Source organism: Lissotriton vulgaris, chromosome 10, assembly GCF_964263255.1.
Source record: "Lissotriton vulgaris chromosome 10, aLisVul1.2, whole genome shotgun sequence".
Taxonomy (NCBI): domain Eukaryota; kingdom Metazoa; phylum Chordata; class Amphibia; order Caudata; family Salamandridae; genus Lissotriton; species Lissotriton vulgaris.
Genome location: NC_141698.1, coordinates 665,955,294 through 665,968,974, shown reverse-complemented (window position 1 = coordinate 665,968,974; position 13,681 = coordinate 665,955,294). Strand labels below are relative to the sequence as shown.

General features: G+C 42.1%; 1 protein-coding gene across 2 annotated transcripts in view; it reads left to right on the top strand.

The window, feature by feature from the left end:
* Window positions 1-13,681, top strand: part of PTPRN2 (protein tyrosine phosphatase receptor type N2) — a 2,289,968-nt gene that overhangs the window by 907,917 nt on the left and 1,368,370 nt on the right. For both annotated transcript variants that reach the window (XM_086941498.1, XM_086941499.1), the window contains exon 4: window positions 9,368-9,485. In XM_086941498.1, coding sequence (XP_086797624.1) covers window positions 9,368-9,485 — 118 coding nt within the window. The remainder of the gene's footprint in view (window positions 1-9,367; window positions 9,486-13,681) is intronic.

Here is a 13,681-nt window from a genome sequence, read left to right as displayed (position 1 = left end):
GCTGGTTTCAGGATCCTTTGTGTGTGCTGAAGACAAGCCCTTTGGAGGGTATGGAGCAGGGCACAGATCCACTCCCCCCGTCCTGGCAGGATGGCCCTCGCCTAGTTACACCCAGGTCCTATTGCTCACTGTCTGGGCACAATACACATTACTGATGGGAGAGCAATTAACAGGTCCAGGCAGCTTGAAACTCCTAGACGCCTCAAAACGTTTAGGACAGGAAAATGCAACTTTCTAAAAGTAAAAAACAAAGAATTGATGGGCGTTTCACCCCTCTTCCACCAGGATTGCTTGAATCCAGTGGCATAGTGAGCCCGGGACCCACGTCTGGGCATAACCAGCGCACTTAGAGTGAGGAAGCAAAAGACACACACAATTGATGGACGGAATGCAGAACAAATCAAAACATTCAACCCCAGTGAAGAGATCAGGGTTACATCCATCATTCTTTTGCTCACCATGCCACCCCAGTTTAAGACCTGGCCATATGCAAATCAGTCTTGACTCTGTGCCTCATGGGAACAGTCCAGCCCGAACTGCAACTCCAGGTCCTCCCTGGACCGGAAAAAAGCATCCTAGGACCGGTTTTGGGGTTTCACCCCTCTTCAGCCAGGATAGCTTGAATCCAGTGGCATAGTGAGCCCGGGATCCATGTCTGGGCATACCTGGCACACTTAGGGCGAGGAAGCAAAAGACACACAATTGATGGATGGAATGCAGAGCAAATCAAAACATTGACCCCAGTCAAGAGATCTGGGTTAAATCCATCATTCTTTTGCTCACCATGCCACCCCAGTTTAGACCTGGCCATATGCAAATCAGTCTTGACCCTGTGCCTCATGGGAACAGTCCAGTCCGACCTGCTAAGCCAGGTCCTCCCTGGACTGGAAACAAGCATCCTAGGACCGGTTTTGGGGTTTCACCCCTCGTCAGCCAGGATAGCTTGAATCCAGTGAGACTGGGACCCATGTCTGGGCATACCTGGCGCACTTAGGGCGAGAAAGCAAAAGACACACAATTGATGGATGGAATGCAGAGCAAATCAAAACATTCACCCCAGTCAAGAGATCTGGGTTAAATCCATCATTCATTTGCTCACCATGCCACCCCAGTTTAGACCTGGCCATAAGCAAATCAGTCTTGACCCTGTACCTCATGGGAACAGTCCCACCCGAACTGCTAAGCCAGGTCCTCCCTGGACTGGAAACAAGCATCCTAGGACCAGTTTTTGGGTTTCACCCCTCTTCAGCCAGGATAGCTTGAATCCAGTGGCATAGTGAGCCCGGGACCCACGTCTGGGCATACCCGGCACCCTTAGGGCGAGAAAGCAAAAGACACACAATTGATGGATGGAATGCAGAGCAAATCAAAACATTCACCCCAGTCAAGAGATCTGGGTTAAATCCATCATTCATTTGCTCACCATGCCACCCCAGTTTAGACCTGGCCATAAGCAAATCAGTCTTGACCCTGTACCTCATGGGAACAGTCCCACCTGAACTGCTAAGCCAGGTCCTTCCTGGACTGGAAACAAGCATCCTAAGACCAGTTTTTGGGTTTCACCCCTCTTCAGCCAGGATAGCTTGAATCCAGTGGCATAGTGAGCCCGGGACCCACGTCTGGGCATACCCGGCACCCTTAGGGCGAGAAAGCAAAAGACACACAATTGATGGATGGAATGCAGAACAAATCAAAACATTCACCCCCCAGTCAGGAGATCTGGGTTAAATCCATCGTACTTTTGCTCACCATGCCACCCCAGTTTAGACCTGGCAATATGCAAATCAGTCTTGACCCTGTGCCTCATAGGAACAGTCCAGCCTGTGCTCTCCATGCCACTGGAATCAAGCTATCCTAGCTTCAGAGGGGTGAAACCCCGACACCGGTCCTAGGATGCTTATTTCCAGTCCAGGGAGGACATGGCTTGGCAGTTCGAGTTGGACTGTTCCCATGAGGCACAGGGTCAAGACTGATTTGCACATGGCTGGGTTCAAACTGGAATGGCATGGGGAGCAAACAAATGATGGATTTAGGCCCAGATCTCTGTGCTGGGGTGAATGTATGACGTTGTTCTGCATTCTGTCCATCAACTGTTGTTTTACGCATTTGTCACCCCGAGTGGGACAGGTTTTGCCAGATGTGGGTCCTGTGCTCTCCGTGCCACTGGAATCAAGCTATCCTGGCTGAAGAGGGGTGAAATGCCAAAACCGGTCCTAGGATGCTTGTTTCCAGTCCTGGGATGCTTGTTTCCAGTCCTGGGAGAACCTAGCTTGGCTGGACTGTTCCCATGAGGCACATGGTCAAGACTGATTTGCATATGGCTAGGTTCAAACTGGAATGGCATGGTGAACAAATACATTATGAAATTAGTCCCATATCTCTGTACTGGGCTGAATGTATGACTTTGTTCTGCATTCTGTCTATCAACTGTTGTTTTTGCAACTTTCTAAAAGTAGCATTTTCAAATTTTAACTCTTTTTAGAGGATTTTAAATTACAATACATATGAGTCTAAACAGGACACTTCTACCTCCTCCCAATTCAAAGCTATCACTTATTTATTGTAATAAGGTAACCCGGTGTTAGTCAAGGGGAGAGCTAGACCTTACAGAAGTGAAAAATGAATTTAGGAGTTTTTCACAACCAGGACATCTAAAACGTACACACACATGTCCAACATTTTAGATACAATGCACCCTGCTCTATGAGCCTTTAAGTCCTAGCTTAGGTGTGACTTACAAGGTCAGAATGGCAGTTTAGAAACCTTGCTATAGACTGAAATGGCAGGCCTAATACAGGTTTTAAAAGGCTACATTTGTGAGTGGAACGATGAGTACTGCTGCCCACTAATTGCATTTAATTTATAGGCCATGGGTACCAAAATACCAAATACTAGGGATTTACAAGAAAATGAAATGTACCAATCAGGTGTAGCCCAATTTTATCATGTTTTTGGAAGAGAGCACAGGCACTTTAGAATTGGTTATCAGTGGTAAAGTGCATGGAGTCCTTAAAACCAACAAAAATTGGTTCATCAAAGGAAGGGAGTGAAGGCAAAAAGTTTTAGTTGACCCTGCAGAATGGGCCAGGTCCAACAAGGGATATCCCATTACCTTCAGGAGTTCTGGATTAATGGGGATTCCTTAGTGAACACTGAGCATCTCTTATTGAATGAGAATTACAGGGGAAACGTATAATTAGATTCTCAAGGTAATTTTCCATTCCTCTCTGCAGTTTCCCCTATAGATTTACAAAATCTCTGAGGGAAGTACAACAGATCCATATTGTTTCAACTAACTCTGTAATTCTAAATGGGGCTCATAACTCAATTGCAGGATCATTCAAGAAATTATGGGTAACTTGCAATCATGCCCCCTGCACTTGTAATCATGCTCCCCTGCACTCATAATCATGCCCCGTGTAGCATGTGTGCTTGTCAATAGAGCTATCCAAGAAGATATAGACACCACTTATAGAGATCAATGCTTGATGGAGTTTGGAATCTCCAGTATGAATAATTGCTTAACCAATACAGTGTAAAAGGGTTTGTGCCACCAAGAATTGTTGCTGCATGTCCTGAGGAGTAATAAAGTGTTATAATTCAGCATTATTAAATCTCAGTAGTTGTAGTGAGTTGTTTGTGGATTATCCAGCTTAATTTTTGCAGTTTTACAACTAATTGGATGAACTAATTTTAGAGGCGTGCATGCCAACAAATTAATAGGGAGATCCGAGTGAAGGGTCTGGCTTGGCTGTAAGAGTCCATGCGTGCACCAAGCCTTAAAACATATGTGGCAAGGTGCTCATGCATCATGTAAAATTATGTTAACCCCTGTTCAAAAATGTTTTAAAGTATTTATTTAACACATAGAAGCATTTCACCTTAGTGCATCATATTACATTACGACATAGTCAGGGTTTTATTAACAGTGGTAGTGATAAATATGAATTTCGAAACATTTTTAACCCTGTGCCCCAGCCTGAGGACAATTCCATTAAAGAACTACGAGGCAAGTCAGTTGTCATGTAAACCCTGAATGTGGTTTATATTATTATTGTAGATAGAGGAACATTGTGGTTTATAAAATCTAATACTAGGTTTTTGCATAGCACACATACTGAGCTCACCTACTTGATGATCATGCCCACATATATGATAATGTTGAAGAAGGGGGCTCAGTAAGATCAAATATTTGCTTAGGATCCAGATTAATTTGAGCAGGTGGTTTCCGGTTCTCGGCACCTGTACTTAATTGCCAGCACCAGCTCTAGTGACAGTCCCCCACATGGTGGCACTGTCTGAATTGTATCCCTTGTAGGAGTGCAATGGTGAGAAGTTGTGTTGGTGTTGTCATTGGCAGCACTGACAGAGGCAATGGGTGGTGCAGGTTGCCGTGGCCTCCTGTGAAGGGTCCTGGCACTTACGTTTTTACAAATTAAGTACTGCTAGGATCACACAATTTGCAAGCAGTGTAGTAGTGATTGAATTGTGTTTTCTTGTTTCACATTGTGCAGTCAGCCAATAGATGGAACAAAAAATCTGTCTCCAGTTATACATCAAAGGTTAATGCTTTATTTTCAATTATTGGTGTATGAGGTCAGAGCATAGTGGCAGGTAGAAGCCACATGAAAGCTCGCCCCGTTTTAGGGCTTGTGGATCCAAGAAGACCTCGAGCTGAGCTACACCCAGGCTTCCGGCTCGAGCTTTTAGTCCCTCACTCAATTTATTTGCACATAAAGGTTAACCTGGAGACTAGTCAAGCCACTGTTAAGAGCAAATAGAGAGAAAAGAGCACTGATTCATATCTCAAATTCATACAGGGGCGCGCTTGTCTAAATGGAATCTAGGCCCATACATTTCAGAAGATTTGTCCATCTCTGAGTTAGCACCTTCCTTGTTCCCCCCGAGGCGATAAGAGGAAAACAGCACTGTACTCATAGTAATTCTCATTACAAAGTGAACACAAAGGGCCAGATTTACTAGATTCTCATGCAGTGCAGCATCCACAAAAGCTGTTTTAAGTAGCGTGAGAAGGAGAGAGTGCCATATCTACAGAGATATGGCTCTCTCCCCCCCTTTCCCTAATGCTGGCACATAATTTTGCTGGTGTATGCCAGGCACACACCTTTAGTGTTACAGCAAACAAATGATGGACGGAATGCTGACAATGCAAACATTTGTTAAATCCATCGTTCTTTTGCCTACGCCACCCTAGTCTGGACCCAGCCATATGCAAATCAGTCTTGACCCTGTGCCCCATGGGAACAGTCCAGACTGAACTGCCAGATCAGGTCCTCCCTGGACTGGAAACAAGGATCCTGAGACCGGTTACAGGGTTGCTAGCTTGAATCCAGTGGCACAGTGAGCAAGGGACTCGCGTCTGGGCATACCCATCCCACTTAGGGTGAAAAGTGTTACAGTAAACAAATGATGGACGGAATGCTGACAATGCAAACATTCTTCCCCGGTCAAAAGATCTGGAATCCATTTTTCTTTTGCTCACTACACCACCCCAGTTTGGACCCAGCCATATGCAAATCAGTCTTGACCCTGTGCCCCATGGGAACAGTCCAGGCCGAACTGCCAGGCCAGGTCCTCCCTGGACCGGAAACAAGCATCCAAGGACTGGTTTCAGGGTATGTCACCCTTCTTCAGTCAGGCTAGTTTGAATCCAGTGGCACAGTGAGCAAGGGACCCACGTCTGGGCATACCCATCCCACTTAGGGCGAAAAGTGTTAAAGCAAACAAATGATGGACGGAATGCTGACAATGCAAACATTCTCCCCCAGTCAAAAGATCTGGGTTAAATCCATTGTTCTTTTGCCCACTATGCCACCCCAGTTCGGACACATCCATATGCAAATCAGTCTTGACCCTGTGCCCCATGGGAACAATCCAGACAGAACTGCCAGGCCAGGTCCTCCCTGGACCGGAAACAAGCATCCTGGGACCGGATTTCTGGATCAAGACTGATTTGCGTATGGCTGGGTCCAAACTGGGGTGGCATAGTGGGCAAAAGAACGATGGATTTAACCCAGATCTTTTGACTGGTGGAGAATGTTTGCATTGTCAGCATTCCATCCATCATTTGTTTGCTGAGGCACACACCTTTAGGCCATAGTGCAAGGGTCTGTGCGCTAGTCTAGCATCGGTTTTGTACTAGAAGGCTTCTCTTCCTGTACAAAATACTATGCACAGCCTTAATTTTAAACTTTTCCATCTTTTTATATGTGCTATACAGTGCAGCACACATGCAAAGTCAGAAAAGAAAGGAGAAATAAAAACATTTCTCCCTTCATGGCCTCCTTTCAATGTTTTTAATTTTCTACTCTCTACTCTCTACTATTGTTAGTAGATAGGATTTCACGTCAAAAGCATGGGTGGTTGCATGGGAACGCCATGTACCACCCAGGTAAGGCCGCCTTCACACTGCTTTGCATTACTTTTAGGCTACTTAAAAAACATAATAAAATGTTTGTAAATCTACCCCAAAGGGTTAAAAGCTGCACTTCCAAAACTGCCTCTTTTTCATTTTGTTTGCAAGCAAACAGCCATAAAGTTTTCAAGAAAAATATCATGTTAATTTATTCACGTTTGCAACTTTTTAACTTGTCAACACTTATTGGGTGATTAGTTTCACACTTTATGAACATTTTTGTAAGATGCTTTTCGGCGCTGAGGGCGTTTGGAACAGAACTTCTGTAAGTGAGAAGCAGGACTGATAACAGGTGACAAAGAATGTGTTTCGATAAAGGAATAATAAACGGGGCTAGACATCTCAAGATGATTTGGTAACTAATTGGTTTTTAAGGTATTTTCTGTTTTGCATGCAAGCCTCTTTTTAGATAGGTGGTTATGGCATAAGGAATGTATACCCTCGAACCTCTCCTGCAGTTACAACAGCCTTTGTTGCTAGGATGATTATTGATTTTGAGCAGATGCACAAATGACTTGCACAAAACACATAAAGTCCTTTGATTGTGTTCATAACATATTTGCAGGTTCACATTGCTCACATTGCTCACATTTCGTAAGGACATGGGCCCTCATTTATGAGGCCTTGCGTCAGTTTTGCGCCGCCGGTGCGTCACTTTTTGTGACGCACCAGCGGCGTACAAAATGCGCCTTGTTGCGCCATATTTAAAAAGTGAAGCATCTAGGTAGATGCGTCACTTTTTAAACCCCTGTGCCTCATTATACCTGCGTCAGGTATAATGTATGCAGAGGGGGCGTTCCCCTTCAAAAAGCCTCGTAATAGTGACGCAGTGAAATCTATGAGATTTCACTGCGTCACTTTTAGGATGCTGTTGCGTCAAAATCTTGCGGCTGCCTCACAGCAGGCGTAAGACTAACGCAGGCCCTTTCACATGGGGCTTTCCCCTTGTGAAAGGACGCATTGCTGGAGTTGCGTCACTTTTGTGACACACTCCAGCAATGCGTCACTTTTGCGCTTACAGATGCGTCAGAAATACTGACGTATCTGTAAGTCCTTGCGACATGATGCGTCAAAAATTAAATATGATGCATCATTGGTGTCGCAAGGAGTGCGCAGTGAAAAGTGACGCATCGCTGTTTTCACGCAGCGATGCGTCACTTTTCATAAATGAGGCCCATGGCTTTTTCCTTGTTTTAGATACAAATGCAAGCTTAATATAGATTTTTGCCAGTTAGAGAGGGGTATGCTACGTGACTGCATGAACAACAACCACGGCCTATAACCCAGAAAGCATTTACTGTGGACCATTACCATACAACGTGAGATAAGGATGTTATATGTATTTTACTCTACATGTATTTTCAGGATAAATGCATGCCATATCAAATGGGATCAAGTTAGAGAGGGGTTGGTTACATTTCATCATACAGGTAGGGATGGGCGGAAAGTAATATTCCGCCTGCAAAATTGGCAGTTTCCCTTTAAAGCAGAGTTCTGGCCTTATTACGCCAATCCCCACGTGGAGGAATTTTTCTCCCACCAGGCTCCAAAATATGTGAGCAGGATGAGCGCAAGCGAGAATTGGCATCCCCCAGCACAATTTTCTAAAGTGGGTGGTCGGCGACATTTGCGAGCAGTCGTGATCAGAGGGCCGCCATTCAAGTAGATTTGCTGCTTCTGGAGTTGATTTTCTGCTCGAGTTGCAGCAAAATCAACTCGAATGGCCACGCGCTCTTGTGCAACGCATGGTGCCGTTCACGCTACAGTTGCTAAATTGAAGCACAAGCAGAATGTGAGGCAGAATTCCACTGAATATCGCTGAGTTTTTTTGTAATGCTGCGAGTTCCACCCGCCCCTACACATGGAACGGTATATTCAATCAACAAAAGGTGCTAGTGCCTTTTCCAGTAAAAATACATGTGGCCCAAAAGCGCATTATTTTTAGAGTAAGCCTAATGATAACCAGCCGTTCACTTATTTATTACTACAGGGTAAAGGTCAAAATCTATTTTGTTACCATAGTACAGTGACTTGGGAAACCACTGCTTAGTGTTAGAATGATTGTTATTATGCCTTGACCATGGAAAGCAACTCTGCGGATAGTTGTCACAGCTATTCAGTGTGATTTTCTCTCAATGTATGGATTTAACATTTTTATGCTGGTACTGGTTAACTGCCTTTTGTTTATAACTACTACACAGGACAATCCAGAATGTCACAAACCAAATGTACAGATCCTCACAGAGTTAAATGTTTTTTATTACCACTGATGAGGGTGGTGAATGTCATCACGAGCTTTCGGGACATTTCCTTTCATGAGTCAGGGCCCCTTCCTACATTTAACAATATTAAATAGCTTTTTAGTCTCTGCACATGTGCATGAATTGTAGTTTTAACAATGGCTGATATGTCTTAATTTTTTACTTCTGCTAAGTTATTCAGAAAAAATATGCATAAATCAGAATTGTTTGACCTTTTTTAGCACAATATTTATTTCCCTCTGAAAGGTGAACTGTTTTCAACAGAAGGTATACCTTAATGCAAGTTTGCTTTTTTAGCATCTTAATTAACAATTCCAACAAGGTTGAACTCCGGGTTTTATTTGGCAACTTTCAAATGAATTTCAATGTATTTCAAAAAGCATAATAACTTCAACACCCATAAAAAGTTGGGCATTTTTATTATACACTTCTTTGATTCTTTGTTGAAAACCCTTATAGCTTTTTTCAAATAAATGTATTTAAAAAATGTGGGTCAAAGACGCAAGAGGAATGCAATTTGAAAATTTTGCAGAGCATTGCAGAGTTCCTTTTCACGCTGAATTTCACAGTTAGAAAAATATATGTAAAAGTATTAAACAGTTATAGCACTGAGTTACCACAATTTGTGATCGCTAAAGTAACCTTTTGTTTTTACGCTCCTATTGTACAGGTTTAACTTGGCAGGATGATTATACCCAACGTGTCATTGCCAGCGAACTTTCAAAAATTCATAAACTATACAGTCATCACCCTGACCCTACGTCCTCAGATGCATCCAACATACCCAGGTACTTTTTGTGTCATTATGCACTATGATGTTACTTAACAACTCTGTGTAGAACTAACACACATCTCAGAACTAAATACAAAATGTTCATATTGACTAAAGAATGAAAACTCTACTCTTCCATAGACGACATTGTTCATGTGACCAGGGCAGGGATGGGATAATTGAAGAAACAAATTACAAAGTCTTTATTTTTCAGGATGACCAACAAAAATGCAATTGATCTGTGTTGAATTTGTTTTTTTTAAACATATTCATTGTGGATATCCTGAAAAAAATTAACTAGATTTGTACTGTTTGAAGTATTTGTAATTCCAGCCCTATTTTGTGATTCATTTACAGATTCTGTGAGCATGCTTACTGAAATTCAGCTTTATTAAAGGGCTTAAACATTTATGACTGCTTTTTAGAAAGCAGCTGTTGACATTGGCTCAGCTACAGCAGCTTTTAGAATCATGACATGATCGTTTGTAGGTATATCTTTGCAATTACACAGTAACAGTGTGCATGTTGTGTTTGTAGACTTATATGGGTGGTAAGTATTTTTTATAAATATACTTTGATGGTATTGCTGAATACCCACTTTGAAAATGGATGTTCCATCAAAGATTGATAACTGCGAGCTCAGTACCTGACCACTGCAACCAGGAGATTAAAGCATTTGTTCACTTTTATCAAAAGAAAAAAGAAGAAAAGAAATCATCTATACCCCCTTTTTAATGTTAAAGTCCAGCAACTATGTATTACAGCGTATGCATCTGAGTCGAAAAAAAGTGCCATTCATGTCAAGCCATATTGGCGGTATTAGCCTTAACACTGTTGTTAACAGTACTGGGCATAAAGAAGCAAAAAATGTCCTTAAAATGCAATGCTTCACAAATAAGCCAATTTGTAGAACTCAATCACACTTACAATCCTACGGTCATACATTGCAACTGAATTGGCACAGAACAGAACTGAGGCATCTGTGCGCTCAATAAATTCGGATAACATAACATAACATAACAGTGGCGTAACGAAACTTGAGCCCCTCCCTCCCCCTGCCAAAAAGTACATGGAGGGGGCCTCTCCACGCTCCATACCCAGTCAAGAGCTCCCAGGCCAGGGGCCCGCCATCCGTGCACAGTACCGGAAGGGGCCCCTGGAGCTTGGGGGCTATTGTTACATCACCGGTTTAGAGTATTAAAAATGCATTCCTGCTTACAACCTGCTCAACCAAAGTGCCCTTTCAAAATGTCTGCCCACTTTTGTAATACAGGCATTGGAAAGCACTATTGAATTTTATTTACAAAAAATCTCTCTCAAATATAAGATCTGTAAATGGAGAAATGTATGCACAGATGGTGTGCGCTATTTGAGTAAAATCTGGTTTAATCTTTGTCCGCAGATGAGAAATATATTTTGCAAAGTCGATACTTTTCCATTAGGAGCATTAGTTGTGCTCTGTAATTTGCTTCACTGAGCCATAAAATAGCTACCACATTCAGAGAGTTCTCCTAGGAAAAGCGAAAGCCTACCCCCTCACCCGGTAATCTAGCTGGCTTTCTTTATTTTCAATATATATTAATGTGGCTGTTGGAGACCCCTTTGCAATAATAATGGGAAAGGATTGTGTTTTTGGTATGAAACTAGCTACCACCGCAGAGAGGCTTGCACTGCCACCCATAATATTAACCTGTAGAATTTACAATACCCTTTTACTCCTAGGTTGACTTCCTAGAATGTCTGCTGCAAATTGTTTTGTGTTAAAAGAGGACCATAAATATATTACTTTTTGATGCTATAAATGAGACATGCCCTTTAAGTGGGAAGCAAATGGATGAAATGCAAACAATATATGTTTTATAGGTAATAGAAGTAATATTTATATTCAAGGGATTCCACCATGTAGGGCAGTCTTTGTAGAGAAACCACATGGACAACATATTTTTCTTCATATAGAATTCTAGGTGTTAGAGCACAACTCCAGAACTCTACCTGAAATAAAAAGTTATGCTGACTGAAAAATAAAATATATATGTGTTATAGCAGATGGAAGATGTGGCTCCTACACAGAGCCTGTGCAGCCTCATCAGTCCATGTTTCCTATTGGCAACTGCATGGCTTATTGAGATCTTTCATTTGCAAACAAACTTTGCCCACCTCAGTGGTGCCTTGTGCTTTAAAGATCGAGCTGTCTATATGACGGGCAGCCATGACCGATGTCAACTAGAGTGCACTTAAAAGTTGGTGAACTGGCAAAAACACATGTGAATGGTATGGTTTTCTTTTCGGATGTCGTATGCTCAGAAATGGATTTTACAACTTGATGTAACCCTGGAGCTGTGTGTTTTTTAATGAAAATCTAATTTATGGATTCACTGGCCCTTAATGTGTTTACTGCTAGTCTCACTGTCATACATAGTCAACGTTCCTGTTTCCCAAAAAACAACTGTCACAACAGCATCATCCGAGAAGCAGTTTTTTCAAACAAATCCCTTGGTACACCACTCTGTGAATTCCTCAATAACCACTTTATGCTTGACTTATGAGGAACATGACACTAATTGTGGTGTCGCTCTCTGGATGTAAATTCAAAGATAGGTATTTTGTTGCCAGCCTCTTGATGGTACTGCATTTGAACTGAGATGCTATGTAAGTGCTTGACACTCAATTATCTTAAAAGACAATCGGATGTTAAGATGCTTACAATATAGCAACAGTGCAGGGAATAACCTCAAACTATGTAGGCATGTAGCTGAGTTCTTGCACTGTTGACCATCTATCCAGCCATATAAAATATATGTAGAGCAATTCAGAATTTAAGAAAACATAGCCATCAGGGTAGGAAAAAGTTTCAAAATGTTGATGTGCTCTGTGTGATATCCTCCATCCATTTCCTTGGCCATCCCATTTGAGCCTACAGTGGCACAAAATCCTAAATTGTCAGCCATTTCATATAACATCACTGTTCAACCATCACCTTACATCGTGAACAACCTAAAACAATCCTGCTGATACTCAACCCATAGAGGTGAAACATGTTGGTCCCTATATCGGACCACCTTTGTCTATTTAAATTAAGCATTGCTTGTGCCTCACATCTACCAAAACAGATGGAGACATATTGGCATAACTTTGGTGGCAAACTGAATATTTTAGTGTATATTTTTAAATAAGCACATCACCACAATCTTAAGAAGAGACAATTTAAAAAAGAAATGAATAATACATCATCTGCATGTCTTCTGAATGTTGCGACTCAGACTCCTTACCATAAATTGCTTTTCTAGGACAGAACTGCGTTTTGGCCTATTGTCACACAGAGTAAATACACATTAATGCTATACAGCAGCACATCATTTTAAAATTTATTCATAGATGTCATTCTATATCTTTGTCATGAACCAGAATGCATCCATAATCCCCTAAAAGCTACCTAACCAGTCACTGACATATACACACTAGTGGACAAGACAGTCACTTGGGTGGTATGGGGTTGAGAGAAAATACTAAATTTAAATTATACGATATAACGACCTAGCAAAATAAAAATAATTCTTGTGCACACTAGGGAATGAGGAAATCACAACAAATGATATTTATAATCTGTTCTTATCTCAAAGGCCTCTTTAGTACACTTCAATAAGGCCCTCACATTAGGTTTATTTATTTTGAAAGGTTTTATACAGCGCTGGCTAGACCAGGGGTTATCAGAGCGCCTTGCATGTGCAAGAAAACCAAGATAACAGTACAACAGGACAAAGAAAGGAATGTTCAATAGTAGAGTATGAAAGCAAGTTAAATCAAAACTAAAATGAGCCGAGGGCAATATACATGAAAAGGTAATCCACGGATGACTATAAACATAGAAACAACAGTAGCGGATACATTTATATAGAGAGAGACAGAGGGAGAAAAAAAGTGGGGTATGGGATGGTAAGGTCAGGGGAGGCCAAGTGAGGGGTCAGATACCAGATTAGGGGCCCCAGTATTTGTTGGAAAGGTGCAGTTTGAGGTCTTTTTTAAAGCCGAGGTAGGAGGGGTTACAACACAATTACTTGGGGGGGACATTCCAGATGTTCAGAGCGTTACCTGAGAAGGAGCGAGATTGAGGGTTTTCTTTTTAATAATGGGGGGACGAGGAGAAAGTGTTTGTGCTCCTCATCGGTCTAGAGCCGCCTGATTTTTTTGAGTTTGTTTGTGAGGTACAGCGTG